The sequence below is a fragment of the Macaca mulatta genome, chromosome 3, assembly GCF_049350105.2.
Source record: "Macaca mulatta isolate MMU2019108-1 chromosome 3, T2T-MMU8v2.0, whole genome shotgun sequence".
NCBI lineage: Eukaryota > Metazoa > Chordata > Mammalia > Primates > Cercopithecidae > Macaca > Macaca mulatta.
In genome coordinates this window covers 102175196-102199663 of record NC_133408.1, presented here as the reverse complement: position 1 = coordinate 102199663, position 24468 = coordinate 102175196, and the positions used below count along the sequence as shown (strand labels likewise).

At 40.1% G+C, this 24468-nt stretch overlaps 2 protein-coding genes across 12 annotated transcripts; one reads left to right on the top strand and one right to left on the bottom strand.

Moving 5' to 3' along the window:
* Positions 1 to 245: 245 nt before the first annotated feature.
* HNRNPA2B1 (heterogeneous nuclear ribonucleoprotein A2/B1) lies at positions 246 to 11073 on the bottom strand. Of its 8 annotated transcripts, none has more exons than XR_001443656.3 (13): positions 10899 to 11073; positions 8120 to 8155; positions 7911 to 8021; positions 7603 to 7749; positions 7098 to 7308; positions 6857 to 6958; positions 6689 to 6769; positions 6125 to 6187; positions 3873 to 3992; positions 3516 to 3638; positions 2772 to 2854; positions 1270 to 1405; positions 407 to 738 (listed from the first exon to the last, which is right to left on the bottom strand). XR_001443656.3 is itself a non-coding variant. In NM_001265771.1 (12 exon segments), coding segments are annotated over 11 exon segments (1062 nt in total). In that variant the 5' UTR covers positions 10905 to 11058; the 3' UTR covers positions 246 to 2615; positions 2772 to 2792.
* A 2-nt stretch (positions 11074 to 11075) lies between these two features.
* On the top strand, positions 11076 to 23590 carry CBX3 (chromobox 3). 4 transcript variants are annotated; one of them, XM_015133809.3, is made up of 6 exons: positions 11076 to 11895; positions 13317 to 13368; positions 16644 to 16786; positions 18648 to 18810; positions 21920 to 22014; positions 22337 to 23590. In XM_015133809.3, exons 2-6 carry the CDS (start codon positions 13345 to 13347, stop codon positions 22461 to 22463), a joined length of 552 nt encoding a protein of 183 aa, XP_014989295.1. In that variant the 5' UTR covers positions 11076 to 11895; positions 13317 to 13344; the 3' UTR covers positions 22464 to 23590. The 4 variants fall into 4 exon arrangements, with proteins under 4 accessions (XP_014989295.1, XP_014989297.1, XP_077851169.1 ...); XM_077995043.1 differs by lacking the exon at positions 11076 to 11895 and adding an exon at positions 12063 to 12801; NM_001193607.1 differs by lacking the exon at positions 11076 to 11895 and adding an exon at positions 12146 to 12163 and having other exon boundaries at positions 22337 to 22476.
* The last annotated feature ends 878 nt before the right edge of the window (positions 23591 to 24468 follow it).

The window sequence follows — 24468 nt, the reverse complement described above, 5'->3', positions numbered from 1 at the left end:
TTACTCTGTGTGAAACACAATAAAACTAATTGACATGTGACAATCTAGTACATATTTTAAGCCCTCAGTGCTTTCGCAAAGCCAGTTAATCTAGACCACTCTGGCCGGTTCACCTTTAAAATCCATGATTTTCAAAATGCCACCAGTATTGCTGAACATACAAGGTAAAGCCAGAAACTTTAGTAGGAGTACTCAAACGCTGAATATACAGTGCATAATGAACAGCATTTTATTGGGGACAGTCAATAATGTCCACAATGCTCTTCTCATTTATCTGTTAATACTAAAAGAAAATATGCATAGCCCCAAACTGCTTTAAAAAATTTAGGGGATGGTGATCTTTTAGACAACCGAATGTTTATAGAACAAGATTCACACATTTTATGTGTAAACATTACACCAAGTATTTGGATACAAAAAATATTTATTTTATAAACTTTATATTTAAAATAGAATTGTAATCTGTCTACTCACAAAACCTAATTTAAAACATGATACATTTCTCTCTCTAGCCAATTTGATGTTAGTTTTACAAACAATACTCATTTTTTAAGTTTTATATCAAGAACCTGAACTAAATGTTTGTTTTATCAGAAAACATTTCCCTTTTATTTTAAAGAGTGCTTTTTAAATGAAGGCACCAACAAGAACTACTTTCAGATGGTACAGAATTTCTTATTTCTTGAAGACTCTGTGGTTGACCACTTCTTCATTAGTTACCTGCAGCAAGACACCTTCCTGCCAAAGGAAAAAAAAAGTATCTGAAGAAGTTTATCATGTTTGTCCAAAAGAACCTAAACAACTTCAGTGGTGGTCTTAGGATCAAAGAAGACTCACTGGTGCATATAGTAGAGTAAGCCCTGAGTATCACATTCCTGTAAAGGCAATAAAGCCGGGCAATCAAACTGATGGTATCTAAGGAATGAATTTCAACAGCCAAACTACAACTTTCTCTTCAGGGTAAGACACTGAACTAAAATAACCACATTTAACCCACCTACTTGGTACTGGATACATACAGGCTTCATAATGTAGACAGACACTTCACTCAAGTATGAACTACTATCTGAAAATAGATTCAACCATTTTTGCCCTACCTTCAGTCTCTTCCTGATAAGCATGTACAGTTACAACCATAAATACAACAAATGTCTTTAATAAAAACCCCTAGTTCACTCAAAATGTTTGATCCAAGAAATGTGAATACACAAGGGTGTAACGATGGGAAATCTCATGATTTATTGAACTTGCAGCCTAACTTTTACCTACCATTTTACTACCAACACCACTGAAGGAACCAAGAAAAGCTTTATTAATGATCACTTGGCTTGCCTCAGCTGTTGAAATGAAGCACTTTACAGTCTTTGTGGCAGCAGAATATACTTGTCCATGGTTCATATCAATGCTAAAATTCCAGCAGGGAAAAAAATGATATGTTAAGCACCCAAATCTTCACACGGAGGGGGAGGGGGTAGGAAAAGAAGGAAAAAAAGGGAAAAACAACCAAAATAATTTAAGTAAATGACAGATTGGAAAACAGGGTTTATAAAAATTATTCTCTTGAGTTTATAAATTGTTAAACTCAATTTATAGCTATGTTAAACTACGTAAGAACCACTATACTGAAAGACCATTTAAGAGTATTAGTTTATCTTTTAGGGAGGAAAATTAAGAAAGGAAAAGTAAATAAGATCTTACCTAAAGAAGTTTAACTGAAGCTTAGAACTATTTTGCTCTACACCCTCAGCTTTCGTTGGCATCCTTAAAAACTACTGTAGTTAAAGTTTTGTAGAAACAGCACAGTTTTTTAAGACTGGCTGAACTTAGTAGCCGTCAAGAGTTCTCTTGTACTAGACCTGTGTCCCTGAAGAGTACCTCGCTGGGGTTATTTCCTTTCCTTGCATTGAAGAAGCAGCATCTAAAAGATCTAAAAAGGTGTTTCTCCTTGCAGAGATATCCCTTAAGTTATCTACATAATTTAATCCTGATGAATTGCAGACAACACACTTATATCTGACCAGCATTTATCTTATACAAATATAACAACAGCTTTGCAACGGACCTTAATTATACTACCCACTCCTTAACTTATTTAAAATAAAAAGTCTATAATTACACAATTTCCTTTAGAATTATTTTATTAAATCATAAATGTACAACAGCTTCTTAACTCTACACACGCACTTAAATTTTTTAAAGGAAAAACGTTATGTCTTATTACACCATGATCCTGGCTAATAGCTTTTCAAAACTTTGAGAAAAATCTTAAAAAAGGTTTCACATGTCACCTGAAACTTACAAATTTAACATTATCAAAGAAGGAATGCTTCTACACTCTTACAAAGACCACTAGAAAGAAACAACAATTAAAAAGCTAAGAAACTGTCTCAAAGGCATTTTTTTTTTACAATCCTTCCTCCACAGTAAGGTAATGTTATTAAATAATCCAATCCATTCACAAAATGGCTCTCTGCATCTGCTCTGGTGTCTTCTGCCATATCACTGCATATTTATGCATGACTGAGATAAGAGTTTCCTTAACATTGTTATTTCGATAACCTGAAGCTGTTCTGTTACCTCTGGGCTCTCATCCTCTCCTATTTATACAGTGAAGCCTGTTTCAACAGAAGTAAAGAGTAAAAAAAAAATAGGTTATGAAATTATCCATCTAACCAGATTTTAAGGAAAGATAACATGATCCTAAAAAGCTTTTACTCCTGCAGCTATGTCTCCCAAGATAATAATAATTGTAAAACTCAAAAGCTACTTACCCATGGCAAATAGGAAGAAGCTCAGTATCGGCTCCTCCCACCATAACCCCCACTTCCTCCACTGCCTCCTGGACCATAGTTTCCTATAATTGTTGGAACAGCAAGAGAAAACAAACTTACTTTGATTTCCCATAATCACTATAACACTACAGCTGATTCTATTTTCTATCCATCCAGTCTTTAATAAAAACAAGCAGATCCTAACCCTTTGCAGCCAGTTAGCAGAATTACTTGGGAGATAAATTACTCAGGTTCATAGACATTTTTATTTCGTGGCTGATGCTATGCTATTCTTTTAAATAAAGGGTCCTCTCATCCTCATTTGGACTAAGGGATTTTTTTAAAGTACACCAAGACCAAGACACAGAAAATGTTTACTCCTGCTAAAAACCTCAAGAATAAGCTAAGCAATGGTTTGAATCATGGTTTAATAATTTAACTTCAAAGACCCTCATTCCAATTTACACCACTTGCAATGTGGGTTACAATTTTACTTAGCTGTTTACCAGCCCCCACCAGAAATTGAACTACTGAACTTCCCCACCTCCAACACCCCTAATCCCAATTTGATGTTGTAACTGCTTGCTGAGTACTTCTGTGGAGATTTATGCAAAATTTCTTTATTTTCACTAAGACCGTATATCCCACAACCCAAACTATTTAGTATGTTATTTTCCCTTTAAGTCACAAAAGGCTAATCCTTTAATCACAAACATCTGAAAAATCTCAATTGTTATAAATTACCTCCACCATATGGTCCCCCCATGTTCCTGCTACCACCAAAGTTTCCACTCTTCATTGGACCATAGTTAGAAGGTTGCTGGTTATAATTTCCAAAATCATTGTAATTTCCACTTCCATAATTTCCTATAAAAAAATTGGAACACTAGTATAATGGACCTCAGAACAATACATTAAACCAAAAGAACATTAAACCAGAAAAACATTAAACCAAAGACACATGCTAAGGATTTAGGACAAAGCTCCCACAAAAACAAAAGCAAACACTTTATCTAGTGACAAACATTGAAATAAAAGATCAAGTATTACAAAGCCATTAATTCCAAATTCCCACATAAAGGTTGCAGGTGAATTTATTACCTCCTCCATAGTTGTCATAACCACCTCCGTAGCCCCCACCCTGGTTGCCATATCCAGGTCCTCCACCACCATATCCTCCTCTTCCTCCTCCATAACCGGGGCTACCTCCAAAATTGCCACCTATTATAAAATAAGCCTTTAAGTAATCACTTAATATTTTCAATGCCATTTTGAACTGTCTCCTCACATCCATTTCCAAGTTTGCATGTGAAACATTCAATGAAATTCCTCTAAAACAGCTTGAAGGACTGAATACCTACCCTTGGTAAACATGTGGTGGCTAGAGTGCCTACCCAGCCAAATGGATAACACCATGTGTACCCACTTAAATACCTGTAACGCTACAGCTTTCCCTCAATACTAAAAATCTTAAGTTATCTTGAAATACTACATGTATATAGTGGGTAAGGTTGTGAGGCTAGACTAGCAGTGTGGGTTAGGGAGAAAGTAAAAGAGCACTTCCCCCTACTGGCCCAAAAGAAAGTTTCTATTATGTCTCCCTACGAATTACATCTTTTAAAACAATGTTCTCGGTCAGGCACGGGGGCTCCCGCCTGTAAACTTTGGGAGGCTGAGGTGGGTGGATCACAAGGTCAAGAGATAAGAAGACCATCTGGCTAACACGGTGAAACCCCATCTCCACTAAAAATACAAAAAATTAGCCGGTTGTAGTGGCAGGCGCCTGTAGTCCTAACTACTCAGGAGGCTGAGTCAGGAGAATGGAGTGAACCAGGGAGGCAAAGGTTGCAGTGAGCTGTTATTGCGCCACTGCACTCCAGCCTGGGCGACAGAGAGAGACTCTCTCTGAAACAAAACAAAACAATGTTGTTGGCCAGGCCCAGCAGCTCACATCTGTAATCCCAGCAGTAAGGGAAGTTGAGGCGGGTGGATTGCTTGAGCCCAGGAATTCAAGACCAGTCAGGGCGACATAGCAAAACCCCTACACCCCTACAAAAAAACACAAAATTAGCTGGTTAACAGTGGTGCACCCTGTAGCTCCAGCTACCCAGGAGGCTAAGGTGGGAGGATGGCTTGAGGCTAAGGGTGCAGTGAGCTAAGATCACACCACTGCACTCCAGTCTGAGCAACAAAGCCAGACCCCATCTCAAAGAAAAAAAAATAGGCGCAACACTCTACACAGTATGTTCTTTACTGTAAACAGAAGTAGGGACAAATGAAACACTTTCACATAATGCAAAACCTAAACAAAACAAAACATCCGGGCACAGTGGCTCACGCCTGTAATCCCAGCACTTTTGGAAGGCCAAGGTGGGCGGATCACGAGGTCAGGAGTTTAAGACCAGCCTGACCAACATGGAGAAACCCTGTCTCTACTAAATACCAAAATTAGGTGGGCGTGGTGGTGCACACCGGTAATCCCAGCTACTCAGGAGGCTGAGGCAGGAGAATCACTTGGACCGGGAAGGCAGAGGTTGTAGTGAGCAGACACACGCCACTACACTCCAGCCTGGGCAACAGAGCAAGGCTGTCTCAAAAAAACAAAAGCCACCTTATAAAAAGGGAAAAAAAAAAAAAAAAAAAGGCTTCTGTTGTGGGCTGAGTCTCAAATTACTTGTAGTTAAATACAAGAACTCAGCTTTCTCTAAAATTGGTAGAACTTAAGTCACACCTAATGAGTGGCAACACCAGAAATCAAGTCTATTACCAGCTCATAGTTTTAAATGTCCCTTCCTTATCACAAAATCTGTCTTGGGCACCAGCCTTTTCTGTACGCCAATAAAACTGATATATTTATTATATCACATTTCAGGTTCAATGGTAGTTCACAACCTTATCTGTAGCCAGGAGCACAGTGAACATTTTGGAAAATTTCCTTAGGTTACTTTTTGAAAGTTCTCCTGGGATGCTTACCATCTAGTTAAGGGTTTAGACATATTTTACATTTTTCTCCTACGTATTCTCCCCCCTTAGATTTTACTCAGTTAAATCCAGTCTTCTGCACTTTTCCAGAAAGCACAGTACAAAAACATATCTAGATCCAATTATTTTGCTTAAGATGGAATACTGTGATGATTATCTTTAAATTTTCATTTTAAATAGCACTGTATTCCTTAGGCTGTAACTACTAAGACGTCAAATTACTTATAAAAGAAATAACTGGACCACTATCACCTAAGCCCTTTATAAGGGGCAATATAAAATGTTTAAAAACTCAAAATATAAATGAACTAAATATACAATATGGTTAAGTATTAGTCACATAAACAAACCAAAATATAGAGGAAACTGACCTCCAGGCCCTCCTCCATACCCATTATAGCCATCCCCAAATCCACGTCCACTGCCATATCCATCTGTTAGGGAGCAAAAAAGATTACATTTACTATAAGCTGTTCACCATTATTACTAACACTCATTTTTTCAGTTCTCTTAATACCTCAGCACAATAATTAAGAACCTCAGAAAAGCACACGCTAGTGCTACTAGTTTATTCACAAAACATGAAAGCATATAATTAAATCTCATTACCACCTAAATTTTGAACTCTTAACTGAACAAGTCTCAATTTTAGAGATTCCATTTCATTTATACATAAGAATGACACTTCATGGGGCCAAAGCTTTTCTGATGACACTTCATTTTACATTATCAATCCAGATAAACATAACTTATTAACACAACCCTATTAAACTTCTTGTCTGGCCAAGTCACAGGAACTTGCCAGGATACTATCTATTTGAAGTCTTAGGGAAAGGTTTTGATTTACGTTGATTTCCTGATTCTACTAATGAAAACCTAATCATATTTAAAATAAAAGCACACTCATCCTTTAAACACATAGAATTTGAACTTACCAGATCCTCCTCTGAAGTTACTTCCTGGTCCTGGTCCGAAATTTCCACCGCCACCCCGCGAATCCCCGAAGCCGAAGTTGCCTACAATAAATGCCCCAGTTAGAAGCAAGCCCTTACATGAATAAAAATAAAGAAGAAACAGAATTGAAGAAACAGAATTGAAATTACCTCCTCTTCCACTCCTAGAACTCTGAACTTCTTGCATTTCTTGTCTAGACAAAGCCTTTCTTACTTCTGCATTATGACCATTGATGGTATGGTATTTCTGCACTGCAATGAAAAATTCAAACTCCTTTTAAATCAACAACATTAAACAACTTTAAAAGTTTACCTTTCAATAAAATTAGATGTTAACATACACAAAATTGAATACATGGTAAGAACAGTACATTTGTGGTTAGACACTTACATACGATTTTATCCACAGGATCATGGTCATCAAAAGTAACAAAGCCAAAGCCTCTTTTCTTTCCAGACTGTCTATCAGTAATTATCTCAATGGTATCAATTTTTCCATATTCCTCAAAGTAATCTCTAAGGTGATGTTCCTCAGTATCTTCTTTAATTCCGCCAACAAACAGCTTCTTCACAGTTACATGAGCCCCTGGTTTTCCAGATTCCTAAAATATTGGTGGGGTAAAAGTCATCCCGACAGAAAAAAACACAAGCATGATTCAAAGTAGCCAACCTTTGTACCATACTTGGCTTGTATCCACCTTAAAACTACCAGATCTACAACAACAGCTTTTAGGGACCTAGCTTTTGACAAATAAGTTAGCTTCAGAAAATGGTCCAAAAACCCAACAGAGCTTTAATAAAATCTTGAGTTAAATCTAAATTCAGAAATACTTTCCGATGTTCAGCAAGGCAGCATTCTTTATGTTAATTGCACAAGACAGTCATGGTTTGCTTACCTCTCTTGCTACAGCACGTTTTGGCTCAACTACTCTCCCATCAATTGAATGAGGTCTTGCAGCCATGGCAGCATCAACCTCAGCCATGGATGAGAAAGTTACAAAACCAAATCCTCTTGATCTTTTGCTTGCAGGATCCCTCATTACCTTTCAAACCAAAGAGCAAACTTTAGCATTTAATCTCATTATAACTTATAAGTAAACAGTCATTATAATAGAATTTACTATGCTGATATAGTTACTTCCTCCATGATTCACTTAAACAGCTACGATACTAACATACAGTAACAATTCAGTAACTTACGTACCACACAGTCTGTAAGCTTTCCCCATTGTTCGTAATAGTTCCTCAAACTTTCTTCTGTGGTTTCAAAGCTTAAGCCACCAATAAAGAGCTTACGGAACTGTTCCTTTTCTCTCTGCAAAGGAAAATACCATTTCAATTTTTATTTACATTTTCCTCTTTGTATGCAGGAAATTAAATTCTTAAATATGAGGTGACCTGCTGGCAGAGTACCTTTTTCCTCTCCAAAGGAACAGTTTCTAAAGTTTTCTGGGGGGGAAAAAAAAAACTTACATCAAATTTAAACCATATGTTAAACTGCATATTAGTTGTGTTACACCAAAAAAATTGCCTCAGCTGATCTACACAAGTTTCAAAGTCATTAATGCTTGATCTAAATTTACTCAACATTAAATTATCTTAAACAAATGTATTATTACTTAATTTAAAAAATTTCTAAGGAGAAATGAACAAATGTAGACCGTGGTTATCAAAAGATTACTAAATCTTTACCAAAAATTTCAACCCTATAACCTAAAAACCCAGATTTCTATTTATAAACATCAGAAAATAACTTTTGGTTCGATGGTTATGACCCAAAGTTTTTATTTCACGATTCAGTAACATTTTCCCTTAACTGCCCCCTCTGGTGGTGATTCTAAGTATATTAGCCAAAAAAAAACTTTTTAAAATACTGTTTCTCCCTATGACTCTGACAAAAATATTTAAAATCATGATATGCATTAGCAATAACCTTAAAAATTACTTAAAACCAGGACAAATTCATTTTTATGACCAGCAGCACTCAAATCTTAAAAGTTTTAACAGGTTTTTGGTGGACACTGTCTATACAGGATATGACAATACAGAATATGAATTACTCAGCTTAACCTTATGTACAATAAAATACATTCACCTGGCATAATCTCTAAGCTAACTATTACTGAAAGCTGAAGCTTACTGAACTTGATTGGCCATGTGGCAAGCGACACGGCACGAAACAATTTTCTAACTCAATAGGAAAAACCTCAGAGTTGAAATCTTTAATACCTGCAAACAAGCAAATATGTCGTATTATACAACCCTGTATTTTGGGCAGTTAAGAATGTTAAGTAAACCTGTCTTAAAAGGTAACTACGTTAAAAAAAAAAAAATTAAACGAGAGGAAGTGATATCCAGGACCAACTACTACGAATGCATAATGCACACTAAAAAGTCACAAGTAATTTTGAATGAAGAATTATTTTTTGTTCCTAGCAAGAAGAATTGCTGCTCTCAGCCCAGTTCTACAGAGCTCTCTCCCTCCATTCACATGCTCCCAACTGCTAAAAAAAAAATAGTGGTAAATGCCAGTTCGGATTTTTTCCTGTAATTGTTTTCAGGACTGGTAAAAATTAAAAAAAAAAAAACATTAACCGAAATGATTAAACTACTTCCTATGAGACACAACGCAGTCTTGAAATGGTTACTTGCCAAAATAGATATTTTCATTTTCTCAATTAGTTTTTTCTTAATTGTCGTCAGCACATAGGTGTCTCTAAACTGAAATTACCGATAATGTACATTTATAACAAGTCTTACAGATCACTAACAAAAAGCAAAAACTCATTACTTACCTCACAATTTTTCCAAACTTACCCGATGTCCACTATCGATTTTAAACAATGTTATTTTATAAACGTGCTTAGGGTCAAAGAAAATAACCAGGTAGACCCCCTTCGCTTGAGACCTTATGCTTATCAATGTAATGTTCAACCAAGATTGCAAACATAAATGAGAAAAGTAACAAAGTTCAAATACAGAGCGGCCCAGGCCCAAAACAATTTTGCACAAAAATACACACGCATTACAGGAAAGAGCCTCTGAAGCCATGTTTTAACCGAAGTACAACTAAGGATAAAATCGTGATTTCGCTTTCCTCGTAATTTCTAACTAATCATCTATAATGATCCATGGAACTGTCCCGTAAGGATTAAACTTCTCAGGAAAAACATTACTTAAAATACGAGTCGGCTTTACAACTTAAGCGGAATCCTTAAGAACAGTAAAGGCTTCTGACGCGAATATCCCTCCCCCGCCCAGAAAACCATCCTCGTCCCTGCCCCTCGTGGCCGATGGCTTCCAAAGTGTTTATTTTTGCTGCTGTTCATCTGCCGTTTTAGTGACTGCAGACCCAAATATATCCGTTACTCAAATAAATTTAAAAAACAGGAAAACTACAAAACGGTTTCTTTGTCCTATGGCTCGCATTAAACCCGGCCCGACGCCCTGGGTGGTGGTATCTTCTCTGAAACCGGGCCCGCAAACCCGGAGCACCCCCCCGCCCGCTCTTCGGTGTGGCTTCCGAACGCAATGGCGCCATTTCATCGAGGGGAAGGCTGAGCGCCTTTAATGAGGTGCGCAGGACTCTAAAGATCCAAGCTCACAAAACACTCCAAATCCACCTCGAAACGATATGAAAAGAGCCCGAGAAGAAAGAAAAATAGTTAACCACTTCTATGCCTTGACAGAGAAAGCACACTAAAAGAATAAGAGAATTAAAAGAAAAACGCTGAGAGGAAGGCGAGCCATGAAAATGGCGGCCGCCAAATCCGGTTCCCGGGAGAGAGGGGGAGGGGAAGCTCCGCAGCCTCGCTCACGGGGACCCGCTGCCCGCCGCAACACTCGCCGCGGAGACGCCGTGGCCCCCGAAGCACCGTGCTTTAAAAAGGGAATAAGAATTCCCGCCTCCGCGCCCCACTTTCACTCCAGCGGGGCAGCGTCCGCCATGTGAAAGCTCCCCATCCCCCACCCCCAGTGAAGGGAAATGGCGCCGGGAGGCCGAGGGTGGGGAAGCTTGTTTGTACGCTCAGGCCTCCGGTCAAGACCCCGTTCATAAACCTCAAGCCCCACTGCTACTGAAGCGGTCCGATTTCCTGCCGCTCTCCCACGGAGGCGGCCGGCCGACTTCCACAAGGGGGCCAACGGCCTCGCCATGCCCTTTCCAATAACTCATTGATTTCAAACCCGTTACCTCCATCGCGGACTCAGTCGCTTCAGCCCGATTTCCCGCAGCCGAGCGAGATGAGAGAGATCTCCGCGGACGAACACGAACCGGACTCGTCCTGGCGCTGTAGTGAGAACTGCCGCTGCTCGAGAAACAACACCGCTAGGAGTACCTCCGCACGGGACCCGGCGCTGCTGCTACTGCCGCTAGAGCCGCTGCCGCCGCTTTTCTAGAACCTTCCCCCCCACTAACGCGTCTTCCTCTACGTCAGGCCGTTGCGTAAACGCCCTAACCGCCGCCAATGGCGGGAAGGCTCTACGCCCCTCCTTACGCCAAATGCGTACTCCTCCCCCTCCTGTGGCCAGCGACAGTGCCCGACGCTACTTCCGTAAATGCGCTCAGTGAATTGCGGAAGGCTCGAGTCCCGCGAGTTACTACCTCTCGGAATAGGGTCCCGCCCCCCGCCTTGGCGCAAGGCAGGTGAGAAACGGTCGCGCAGTTTGAAATTAACGCTGACGGGAGGAGCTTAATCCGGAGCCCGGAGTTCCAGCCCTCTCAACCTGGGAGGTGGTCCCTGCAGCTACGCCTTTGATAACCCCCGCCAGAAAAATCGTAGTATAATATGAGCCTTCCCTTTTCGTTCTCCGTGTCCCAACTCGGCGGATTGACTCGGCCCCTTCCGGAAACACCCGAATCAACTTCTAGTCAAATTATCGTTCACGCCACACTGACCTAACCCTGACCCGCGTCTATGCAGCTGACCCCTGGGGTACAGGAGGGGTCTCTGCTGAAAGTGGTCCCAAAGGGGTACTAGTTTTTAAGCTCCCAACTCTCTCTCCCCAAGCGTTTGGAGGATTCCGCACCCTCGCACCGCAGGGGCGAGGAAGTGGGCGGAGTCCGGTTTTGGCGCCAGCACTGAGGCTGCAAAGCAGAAAAGCCACCGCTGAGGAGACTCCGGTTACCGTCCTCGCCCCTCCTCCCCCCTCCCTCCCCTTGGGGACCACCAGGCGCCACGGGGCGAACGGTAAGTGCCGCGGTCTTCGCAGCCGCCCTCCCCCTAGGGCCCCAATTCCCAGCGGGTGCGGCGCGCGGCCCCTCCCCCCCGCCGGGCGCGCGCCCGCTGCCCCGCCCTTCGTGGCCGCCCGGCGTGGGCGGTGCCACCCCTCCCCCCCCCCCGGCGGCCCCGCGCACAGCTCCCGGCTCCCTCCCCCCTCGGATGTGGCTCGAGCTGTAGGCGCGCAAGGCCGGAGACGCTGCAGACCCGCGACCCGGAGCAGCTCAGAGGCGGTGAAGTCGGTGGTTTTCCTTCTCTCTAGCCCTCGCTCGGTGGTGGTGCATCAGATGCTGCACGCGCCCCGGGGGCCCGGTTCTCCGCTCCCCTCCCTTCCTTGCCGGACACCGCGCCGGGAGCTGCGGGAAGGAGTGGAGAGGGTCGGGCGGTGGCCTCGCGGCTGACCTGGCTCGGGGCCGGCGCCGGCAGTTAGTGGGGGGACTGTTCGGTCCTCGAGGGGGTAGGGAGCTGTGGCGACGGTCGCCCTATTTCGAGACAAAGCGCATTTTCCCTCCCCTCCCCCACCAGCGTTCCGGCGGAGGCGCCCCCTCCCCCAGCCGCCACGCGGGGCTGGGTCGAGACTTGGGCCTCCGGGAGGGCGGCGCGTGGTCCCGTGTCCGCGAGGCCTGGCGGCGTGCGGCCGACTGTCCCGAGGTTGCGGCGGCCGTCCCGTTAACGTGGCCGCCGCGGGGGGTAGGCGCGTGCCGTGTGGCGCAGTGCCCTTGAGCCCCCGCGCCGCGGCCTTTGTTTCTCCCTGCGGATGTGCTGACCACGAGGCCCGCGCTCCCGGGTGGGGGCGGGCAGCTGCGCTTAGGCCTCGGGACGCAGAGCTCCAGCGGAGAGGGTCGGAGGCGGAGGGGGAGCGGGTGTGTGCAAAAGGTGATTGCGTCTTCAAAGTGTCACGAAACGGGGTTGAAGCATCGTTAAGTTTTTTCCTTTAGTTAGTTAACTGCTGATTGGAAAAAGAGAGGGTTTCTGAGCAGAAACAAACTTAGGATTGCAGAACAGAGAAGATTCACAGGGGTTTACAGTTGTGAGTTGTTTGGGTAATCGTGCATGGTTTTAAACCGAAAGGATTGTCCTTTAAAAATGGAACATGGACTTGATTACAAATGGGACTTAGATTAGAAAAGATATTTGTCCCCTATGTTAAGCCATGTGAAGCTGCTTTAGGTACCAAGATCCCCAGTAAAGTCTTTCTAGACTCACATGTTTAGAACACGTACTTACGTGCATCATAAGCAATGTAGGTAGGAGCGCAAATCTACTCTGGATTTGTATCAACGTTTGAAATGTGCGCTCCCTACTTGGGGGTTGGAATCCAAACAGAACTTGTATTTAGTTACCTTTTTTGTGTCGTGCAAACTTCTCTTAACTGTCATGCATTTTTCTAGTAATAGTTCTTCAAGTCTGCAATAAAAAATGGCCTCCAATAAAACTACATTGGTAAGTTAATGAAAAGCTAAAGTATGTAAGGATTTAACCCAAGGTTTTTTCCCCCAAAGTATAACTTTGCATCTTTGTGGTTGAGAAATTTACATCGACATATTTCCCAGCTCTCCCAGTATAATTATAGGGGAAAATTAGGAGCAAAACGAATTCATTACATGGAGATACTTGCTGACTTGACTTAATAGCGTCTTAACTAGTTTAATCTTTGAAGGACAGTGCAATGTGGATTTTGCTAAGGATTTTTATCTTCAGATAGAAATACCCACGTTTTTGCAAAATATTACATGAAATAATAAAGCCCTTGTTGGTTGGCATAATTTTCCTTAAATCCCCAGAATTCTGGAGAAGTATTTTCATTAAAGCCAAATTTAAAGAACCAGGTACCTTGTGCACCTAGGTTGGAGCAAGTTAGTGAATCTTTCAAATGGCTTTGGTCACTTTATCTTGTTTTAACTTACTCTGAAATATAGAAGAATCTTGAATATAATTCATTGCGGTGTTTTGTTTTTTTTTTTTAAAAATGATCGAAATAGCAAATACGATCCAGAAGGGAGAAAAGGCTAGATTTTTTGTATCTTATTCAGCTATGTCATGTTACAAGTTTTTTAAAACCCTGGAATATTCACATAAAAATCATGAAATTCAAAGTTACAGTTTTCACAATATTTAACTTTCAACATATTGCATTAATCTTAAGCACGTAAAGGTGAATGTTAATGTCTCCTAGGTAGAGTAAAGCATTTGTTTTTGGTCTGTATATGTTCTCTCTGGGTTTCACACTAGAAAGGGCACGTTGGTGATTTTTAATTTGTGCCATCATTAGATTCTATGTTAAGTCAGATACCCTGGAAAACAGAATTTGTTTTTGCATGCAATTGATACTCTTTGGGGTCTGTTATTTATTGGTATTTAAATAGTTTATTTTGTGAGGGATCACAGGTTGGCCACTTTAGAACTTTTTTTAACTTTTCATTTTAAAAATTCATTAGTGTTGTGAGATATATGTACTGTTAATTTCACTTAAATAATGGGAAATTTATTTTGACTCAAATCCACATTTGGAAAAAAGTACTGGGTTAAGCCAAACATATACTACAAAAGAAAATGGTGAGCATTTGAAACTAGCTTATGAATGCCATAGTAGTAAATACTGTATGGTATTTTGTCTGCCCCTTTTTTTTTTCTTTTTTTTAACCTTAGTGTGTATCCTTTTCATTTTCTATATTTATTTTTTACTTCTTTATTTTGTTAGCCTTCTCCCTTTGTGGCAGTAGCTGTTTTGTTTTTCATGTAGTATAGGTATCTAATACACTTCTGTCTCTTCCAATTTGTTTTTGCTTCTCCCACTATTATTTCTACCTTCTTGTACTGTACAATGACAGAAATCTGTTTGGGCCCAGTACTCAAGTATCTTGACTAATGAGAATCATAAGACCTGACTTGGAAATGGTATCCGAGAAAGTCAGGTGTTTGCTGCATTTTTTTGTATTCCAGGGGATTGTGTGTGTGTGTGTGTGTGTGTTACCTATATGCTTGCTTGCATAGCTTGAAATGTCATTTTGCAGTCTTGAGGCCTTTCTTACATGTGTGTCTGCGCACTTCATATGCCTGCATAGCTTGAAACGTCCTTTTGTAGCCTTGAGGTGTTGCTGTTAACTTTTTTCTGCTTGCTGCTTTACTTGTGGGATGGCTTTAGTGACTGGGCAATTAAGGTTTATCTTTTTTTGATAGTATTTGGGTTTTTTGGTTTTGTGGGGGGGTTTTTTTGAGACAGTTTTTCTCTTGTCCAGGCTAGAGTGCAATGGCGTGATCTTGGCTCATCGCAACCTCGGCCTCCCGTGTTCAAGCGATTCTCCTGCCTCAGCCTCCCAAGTAGCTGGGATTACAGGCATGCATCACCACGCCTGGCTACTTTTTTATTTTTAGTAGAGACAGCATTTCTCCATGTTGGTCAGGCTGGTCTCAAACTCCTGACATCAGGTGATCTGCCCACCTCAGCCTCCCAAAGTGCTGGCATTACAGGCATGAGCCACCACGCCTGGCAGTAGCATTTGTTTTAAGATGAAATGTTAAGGTGGATTTCTTCTCTGCCCATAGGATCTTCTGATTAACCATTTCGGGGTTTTTCCCCCGCATTTTTAATCTCATAAAAATTTTCCCCATTTTTAATCCTCTCATAGCAAATCTTGAGCTATTGGAGAGAGCTGATTGAGGTTGGTCTCCTGCTTCTCTTAAATAGTGTCATACAAAAAAATGCCTGTTTAAAGTGAAGTTGGCTACCAATATAGACTTTGTCTTGAGAAACCAGGAAGGAAGGATTTTTTTCACCTTAGAGAATTAAAATCTCCCCTTTTGTCCTCTTGAAGTGACAGCTTTATAGGTTCTAAGTGGTAGGAAATATTATCTACAGAGATGGAAAAATAATCTTGTCCTTTAATTTAACCTCCTAGTGGTCTCCATAGTTGACCTTGCAGTTGGTATCAGGATTGTGAACCACGTGTTCATTCTGCGCTTACCTTTTATTTGTATTATTGAAGCTTTTGACATTAGTATTTGAATTGAGAAGGAGGCTCTTAGGTCTGTCGTTGGTTCACCTAAGACCTGTCGCTACTATTTTCTTCTCTGTATCACCCTGTAAGTACTTCCTGCATAGTTGCTGTGTTGTTAAAATGAATGAAAACTCTAGTAAACTTGGTCTTTTAAGACTACAGGGCCGGGCGCAGTGGCTTACGCCTGTAATCCCAGCACTTTGGGAGGCAGAATCACTTGAAGTCAGGAGTTTGAGACCAGCCTGGTCAACATGGTGAAACCCCGTTTCTAATAAAAATACAAAAAAAATTAGCCTGGCATGGTGGCATGTGCCTGTAATCCCAGCTACTTGGGAGGCTGAGGCTTGATAATTGCTTGAACCTAGGGAGGCAGAGGTTGCAGTGAGCCGAGATCACGCCATTGCACTCCAGCCTGGGCAACAGAGTGAGAGACCCTGTCTCAAAAAAAAAAAAGACTGGAAAAAAAGTAATTTTTCCAGATAGTGTTTTTGATTGTATTATTTTGGTGGTGGGTCATAAGTTTGAGCTAAATCAACAAAATAAAGCATTCTTTTATTTTATTGTCTGTTGACTTTTAATCCTTCCCTGTCTGCCCTGGGATGTGGAAGTAAAAAGTAAAAATTTATGTTGAATGTAATAATAATGTAAGCAATTGAGCCTTGAAAATGTACCCAAAATTCAAGAAGAATATTTCTTAATTTCTCATTTGTTTTATTTTAGCAAAAAATGGGGAAAAAACAGAATGGAAAGAGTAAAAAAGTTGAAGAGGCAGAGCCTGAAGAATTTGTGGTGGAAAAAGTACTAGATCGACGTGTAGTGAATGGGAAAGTGGAATATTTCCTGAAGTGGAAGGGATTTACAGAGTAAGAAACTTTAGTGCATCTGTATTGTATGTTTGACTGCAGCTAAGTGGTTTTAGAATTTGTTTTTAACCTGACTCTTTTACCTGCTTTCCCATAGATGTCTTTAAATGTAAAACACCTTGAATTTAGGTATCTTATTTGAAGTCTATTTAAAAAGAACCAAAACTTTATTGTACAGTTGAAGCTGAGCAGACTAGAGACTAGTTTATTACCCTGGGGAGTCAAATTTGTAAAATTATAGAGTGTAGTTTACTATATAATGTATTTTAATGTGGTTAGATATTATACTGATTATAACAATCTGCATTGTTTTCCTCCACACAGAGGGTACTAAAAAACATTGAAGCTATATAGTATAGACTAGTGGGTCTCATACAGGATTACCTATAATCTAGGCTTTATACTAAGTTTATTATGTCCTAATACCTAAGAAGTAGAGCCTGGGCTTGTTTTAAGCTCTCTGGTTCCTTGTGTTCTTTGATACGGATTCTTGATAATTTTCACAAAATGTGAATAACTTGAACATGCAGCAATTACATACTTTAACACTTGGTGTTTGTTGTGCTTATCTGCTTTGATTCTTCCCTGTTACACCACAAAGCTCCATAGGCAGTGACAATTAAAAATGGATAGGTGGAGATCAATTTCCTGAGCTTGCTGGAGATAGAGCATATGGTAGTCAAATGATTGGGCTTCACATATCTGTTATCTCGTGCATTCCCTGCTCTTCACATTTAATTCATAGCAGTTTCGGAAATATGAGTTGAATGGGAGATTTACGTTTTCCTGTTTTATCCTCCAGTGTTTTTAGTTGAAATTAAGTATGTATCATAAGTCCATACTTTATTAAGCCCATGAAACATGAAAAATTATTTTTACCCAGCAAAACTTTAGGAAATGAATGGGCTCCTCCCTTTTTCTTCTCCCAAAACTTAAGGCCACTAGCAAAATTATACTGCATTTGGCCATGTGCAGTGTAATAAGTAATGTAAAAGACTCTTTTCTTTTTTTTTTTAGACAGAGTCTCGCCCTGTTGCCCAGGCTGGAGTGCAGTGGCGTGATCTCAGCTCACTGCAACCTCTGCCTCCCGAGTTCAAGCAATTTTCCTGCCTCAGCCTCCCGAGTAGCTGGGACTACAGGCATTTGCCACTATGCCCAGCTAATTTTTGTATTTTAGCAGAGACAGGGTTTCACCATGTTGGCCAGGCTGATCCCAAACTCCTGACCTCAAGGGATCCACCTGCTTTGACCTCCCAAAGTTCTGGGATTACAGGTGTGAGCCACCACACCCAGCCAAGAAGACTTTAATGAAAATAATACTACAGAGCAGAGACTTTTATTGTTCTCTACCCAGTAATTTGGATTTACTAATTTAGAGTCTCAAATTAGAATGTAGGGCCTGGGTGCAGTGGCTCACACCTGCAATTCCAGCACTTTGAGGGTCCAAGGCTGGAGGATCACTTGAAACCAGGAATTCAAGACCAGCCTGGCCAACAAAATGAGACCCTTTCTCTATTTAAAAAAAAAAAAAGAAGAAGTGTGTGTTTTAAGTTAGCTGGGCATGGTGTTGCATACCTGCAGTCCCAGCTACTTGGGCTAAGGCAGAGGATTGCCTGAGCCGGGAGTTGGAATCTTCAGTGAGCTATGATTCCACCACTGCACTCCCGTCTGGGCAACAAAGCAAGACCCTGTCTTTGGCAGAGGCAGGCGGGGGGGTGGGGTAATGTAGGGAAGGAGGAAATTATTAGTATCTGCAGTACAGAGGATTTTTTATTCCCCCAGCTGTCTATTAAAATGGATCTGGATAATGGTGATGAATCGTGTCTAATTCAATCAAAATTTTTTTTTAAACTAAACACAGTGCTGACAATACTTGGGAACCTGAAGAAAATTTAGATTGTCCAGAGTTGATTGAAGCATTTCTTAACTCTCAGAAAGCTGGCAAAGAAAAAGATGGTACAAAAAGAAAATCTTTATCTGACAGTGAATCTGATGACAGCAAATCAAAGAAGAAAAGAGATGCTGTAAGTATAAAATATTGCCCACCAGCTTGTCCTTCTGTAAAACGTCAATGGCTTGATTTCTTTTTTTTCCCCCCCATGAGATGGAGACTTGCTCTTGTCGCCCAGGCTGGAGTGCAATGGCATGATCTTGGCTCACTGCAACACCACCTCCCAGGTTCAAGCCATTCTCCTGCCTGAGCCTCCCAAGTAGCTGGAATTACAGGCTCCCGCCTAATTTGGTATTTTTAATAGAGATAGGGTTTCACCATGTTGGCCAGGCTGGTCTTGAACTCCTGACCTCGTGATCCTCCCACCTCATCCTCCCAAAGTGCTGGGATGACAGGTGTGAGCCACCACACCCAGCTTTTTTTTTTTTTTTTTTTTTTTTTTTTTTTTTTTTTTTTTTTTTTTTTTTTTTTTTTTGAGACAGAGTCTCCCTCTGTCGCCCAGGCAGGAGTGCAGTGGTACACTATCTCCGCTCATTGCAACACTCCGCCTCCAGAGTAGCTGGGATTATAAGGGTGCGCCACCACACCTGGCTGATTTTTGTATGTTTAGTAGAGACGGGGTTTCATCATGTTGGCCAGACTGATCTTGAACTCTGACCTCAGGTGATCCACCCGCCTCGGCCTCCCAGAGTGATGGGATTACAGGCGTGAGGCACCCCACCAAGCCCAGCTTTGATGGCTTGCTTTTTTAAAACTCAGATACTTTTATAAAAGGCCTCTTAATCGTATTTTAAATATTTTAATATTTAGGACAATAAGGATGGTCATGGTTTAGCCTACATTGTGTTAAATGTGCAGTAAGTGCTTATGCCACTTAGGTTGTGCTAGTGCAATTTTTCTTAGTTTCATGGATTTGATCCCTGAGTAGACCCATTAATTACCTGTGATCCCAGGCTAGCAATCTTAGGTACAAACAATACTAAGATTGGATTATTGAAAGCCTTTGCACTATAGTAAAAACAATGCAAATAAAACTTTCTGATTATAGTCCATTAATGGCATTGACCACCAAAAAGTATTTGCATGTCATCTTTGTATTGCCAAACAGTGCCTTGATTTTGAAGTCTATAATCTTTGATAATCGTTACACACTTTCTTGACATGAATTGAGACATTCAGTTGATTCACTCTACATGTGTTTTGGTCCAGTCTTTGCTTTACTTATGTCTCTGTGGCTTCAGGCAAGTCAGGTAACTTCCTACTTACATCCTTGACTGTAAAACAGATTATACTTATGTTGCCCACTGTCCTAATGTGGCAATTTGAGGAAACATCTTGGTGCTGAATTAGGTTCTAGGCTTAGGCACTATAAACATGATTTAAAACTTGATCATTTGAACTAGAAGCAAAGAAGTACAACCTTCATGATAACTCTGTATAAGGTCATAGGTATAATTGCTATTACAGATGAGGAAACAAGAGAATGACTACAAATTTGGTTTTGAAAGTAAATCACATGCTTAACAGAAGCACAGTTTTGGCCAGGCACGGTGGCTCGCGCCTATAATCCCAGCACGTTGGGAAACCAAAGCAGGAACATTGCTTGAGCCCAGGAGTTGGAGGCCAGTTTGGGCAACTTAGTGAGACCCCATCTCTAAAAAGAAAAAAAAAATCAGCAAGACATGGTGGATGCCTCCTGTAGTCTCAGCTACTTGGAAGGCTGCGGCAGAAGGATTGCTTGAGCCTGGGAGTTGAAGGTGCAGTGAACTGTGATTATGCCAGTGCACGTCAGCTTAGGCAATGGAGCAAGACCTTGTCTCCAAAAATTATTAAATAATAAATCAAGCACAACTTTTAACAATACTTATTGAGCCCTTACCATGTGCCATACTGTGTGCCAAATCTTTTGCTTTTAATGTGCTGTGAAATACCTGTGCTGTAGATACTAAAATTCTGTTTTATGAAACCACAAAGAGGTTGATTAACTTGCCCAAAGCCACACAGTTCGTAAGTGGGGTAGGTCCATCATTCTCACCCTGGCAGTGTTACTCCAGAGCCTATGACATTGACATAAAGCTCTGACAGGAATAAAGGATTTATTGATATCATTCGTTCTCCAACTTTTTTTGGTCTTAAGGCCTGTTTACACTCTAATAAAATTATTGAGGATCCCCAAAGAGCTTTTGTTTGTATGGGTTATAACTATCAATACTAACATACTAGAAATTAAAACAAATTTCTAAAATGACTTTCTAAAAAAGTTGAGTAGTGTTTTACATTTTTACAAATCTTCGACTTGGGTCTTAAGGCAATTTTACTTAAACACATTTGATTGCTGTGGCGTATTGTTTTGGTGGAGGTATATGAAGACAATCCAAAGTCACAAATAGGTGAAAAAAGGGGGCCTTACACAACCCCCTCCCAAAAAGAACTCTAGAATCCCCAATGAATCCGTAGACCACATTTTGAGAACCACTGGTTTATATTAAGTACTTTCTAATGCAGGGCGTCTAATCTTTTGGCAGCCCTGGGCCACGTTAGGAGAATTGTCTAGGGCTACACATAAAATAGACTTAACACCAACCACAACTGATGAGCTAAAAAAAAAAAAAAAAAAATCCCAAGAAAGTCTCAGTATAAGAAAGTTCACAAATTTGTGTTGGGCCGCCTTCGGAGCCGTCCTGGGCCGCAGGTTAGACAAGTTTGTTCTAACATTTCCTGTCATTTAGAATGATCACAGATAGTTGGTGTGAGTTTTAACATTTTTAATATTTCTCACTGTTTGTGTTTTGTTTATGCTTTTAAAATGCATTGGTAATTCAGACTAATTCCTGGAAGTAATTTGAAATATATTAACTTTTAAGACTTTATTATTACCAGAAATAAAGAGATTAGTTTTTCTGTATGCCCACACAACTCTGCCTTTGGTGTCACTGAACGCAGTAATTTTCTTGAGTTTTGATTCTGAATGTTTTTGGAAATTTTAAGTGTTCTGCATATCAAACTCAGGTTGTTTTTCTACTTGTAAAGTTAATGGAAATCAGATGTTTTTAATTACCAAATATGGGTTCTTGCTGTAGTCGTGTCTGTCTCGCTATTGGAACGTGTTTATTTAAAATAATGCCATGAAAACAATTTAATACTCTTGAGTTTGCTGTATGAAAAAAATGTCTTCTAAACAGGCTGACAAACCAAGAGGATTTGCCAGAGGTCTTGATCCTGAAAGAATAATTGGTGCCACAGACAGCAGTGGAGAATTGATGTTTCTTATGAAATGGTGAGTATGCAGGGACTGTTAGATTTGAAAGAAAGAATAGACTTTTTTTTTAATTTGTGAAATGGTTTTTATCATTAGGCAGGGAAAAATTATCTGCCGAGAGGATGATTCTGGTTTTACTAGTAGTGTTTTAAAGCAAGGGTCAGCACACTGTGGCCTGTTTTGAAAATGAAGTTTATTAGAACATAGCAACAAGTATACATATATAACCCTCCTGGAGCACTTAATACCTTTTGTTTGGACTATTATTTTTTTAAATGAATGGTTGTCAGTTGACAAACAACTTAGACTTGTAACTGAATTTTTCTTTTTCTTAAAACAGGAAAGATTCAGATGAGGCAGACTTGGTGCTGGCGAAAGAGGCAAATATGAAGTGTCCTCAAATTGTAATTGCTTTTTATGAAGAGAGACTAACTTGGCATTCTTGTCCAGAAGATGAAGCTCAATAATTGTTCACATTGTTTTTTTATATATATTTATATATATATATAAAATTTGGGTCTTGGATTTTGATTTACTAGTGTGACGAAATAACTACATCCTAATGAAAATCAAGTTTGATATGTTTGTTTTGAAAGTAGCGTTGGAAGAGTTGTTGGGGGGTTTTTTGCATCTATAGCACTGGTTACTTTGAACAAATAAATAAAAGCTTTCTGTAGTTGCTTCCTTTATCAGAAAAGAACATTTGATACCATGGTATATTATTTCCTCTTCATTGAAGAACAGCTTTTCTAAATGTTGGGGGAAATGTCCATAGTCATTAATCAAAACTTGTGTTCTCATAAGCCTAAGGACTATTTTAGGTTTTTTACATGTTTTTGTGTGTGTGTGTATCCATAAAATGCATATGTAAATTTTTCTTTGTTTTTAAGCATTCACCCAAACAAAAAATCACAGGTAAACCCATGTTTCTGAGATGCCATTATTCTGACCAAAATAAGAGATAATCACTTCAAGTTAAATTGAAATTTTTCCTGAAGCCATACATTTCAAGTAGAATAAGTAATTCTAAATAGGACAATTTAAATTGGATAATTTTAAAGTATCTATAATTGCAGTGGTTTATTTGCAAAATTCCTAAAAGGAAAAATTTTATCACTGCCGTCACAGCAGGTTTCTTCATCCAGATGAGGACACTAGACAAATGCTAGTGTGTTTTAACTAGCTAAACAAAACTAAGTTAAACGAAAATTTAAAATTTTCCCTAGTGAGCCATTCCTTAACAAAATGTTGAAATCCCTGTTGCTACATTGACTGAAAGGTAATGATGAATGGAATATGTAAGATTTGGCTCATATAAACCTAATCAGATGGTTAGAGATGTTGGCAGTTGAGGACCTGCTGCCATAAATGTGTGAACAGCCTTTTGTAATCTAATCTATTGACCTGCATGTTTTTTCTTTACCCCAACTGATTCCTTACATGTAGGCTCAATCTTCAGTTATTTGCTTTACTGGTTCAACAAAAGCCAGGAAGAACAACTTTGTAGTAATCAGAGTGTTATCCAACTGTATATTGTTTACTTTATTGTAAATACTGGTGAACAGTGGTTAATAAATAGTTTTATATTCCTTTATGCAATTATTAGACTTTTCTTTATTTGATACGCCTTTACGGTAGAAATAGAAACGCCCACACTCATTGGATTATCTTTGTTTATAAGTTGGATGATACCAGTAAGGCATTAGAGTACATATCCTAGATCTTTTGAGCTTATGAGTTTTAAACTTGAATATGTATTTCCACAGGAGTGTTTCCACAGTTGGGAGATAAAAGTTAGTTTCATGTGATCGCTAGGAGGAATTGTCTCATTAAAATGAGGTTTTAAAATCTGGTGGTTGTAACTGTCTTCTAAAGAACGTAAAGTATTCTGATAGGGCTCAGTGTGATGATAGACACATTTTAATTGATTTCCAAAATCCATACAGAAAAGGAAATAACTGATGTCCTGTAATCCCAAAATTTGGGGAGGCCAAGGCAGGAAGATTACTTGATTCCCAGGAGTTTGAGATAAGCCCGGCAACATAGCGAGACCCGCACCTCTACAAAAAAATTTAAAATTAGCTGGGTGTGGTGTCTTGTACCTGTAGTCCTTGCTACTTGGGAAGGTCCCTTAAGCCTAGGAGTTTAAGACAGTATATACATGCCACTGTGCTCCAGCCTGGATGACAGACTCTGTCTCTCAAAAAATTTTTTAAAATACTGTCCTTTTATACTCGTGTTTGTATTACTTTCCTATTGGTGCTTTAACAAATTACCACAAATTTAACCCATTTATGGCTTAAAATAGTTCTGTGGGTCAGAAGTCCAAAAATCAGCGAGCTGAAGTCAGGTTATTCTGTGGGTCAGAAGTCCAAAAATCAGCGAGCTGAAGTCAGGTTATCGGGAGTTCCTTCTGGAGTTTTTGATGGCAGAATCTTTTTTCGTTGTCTCTTCCATTTCAAAAGGCCACCT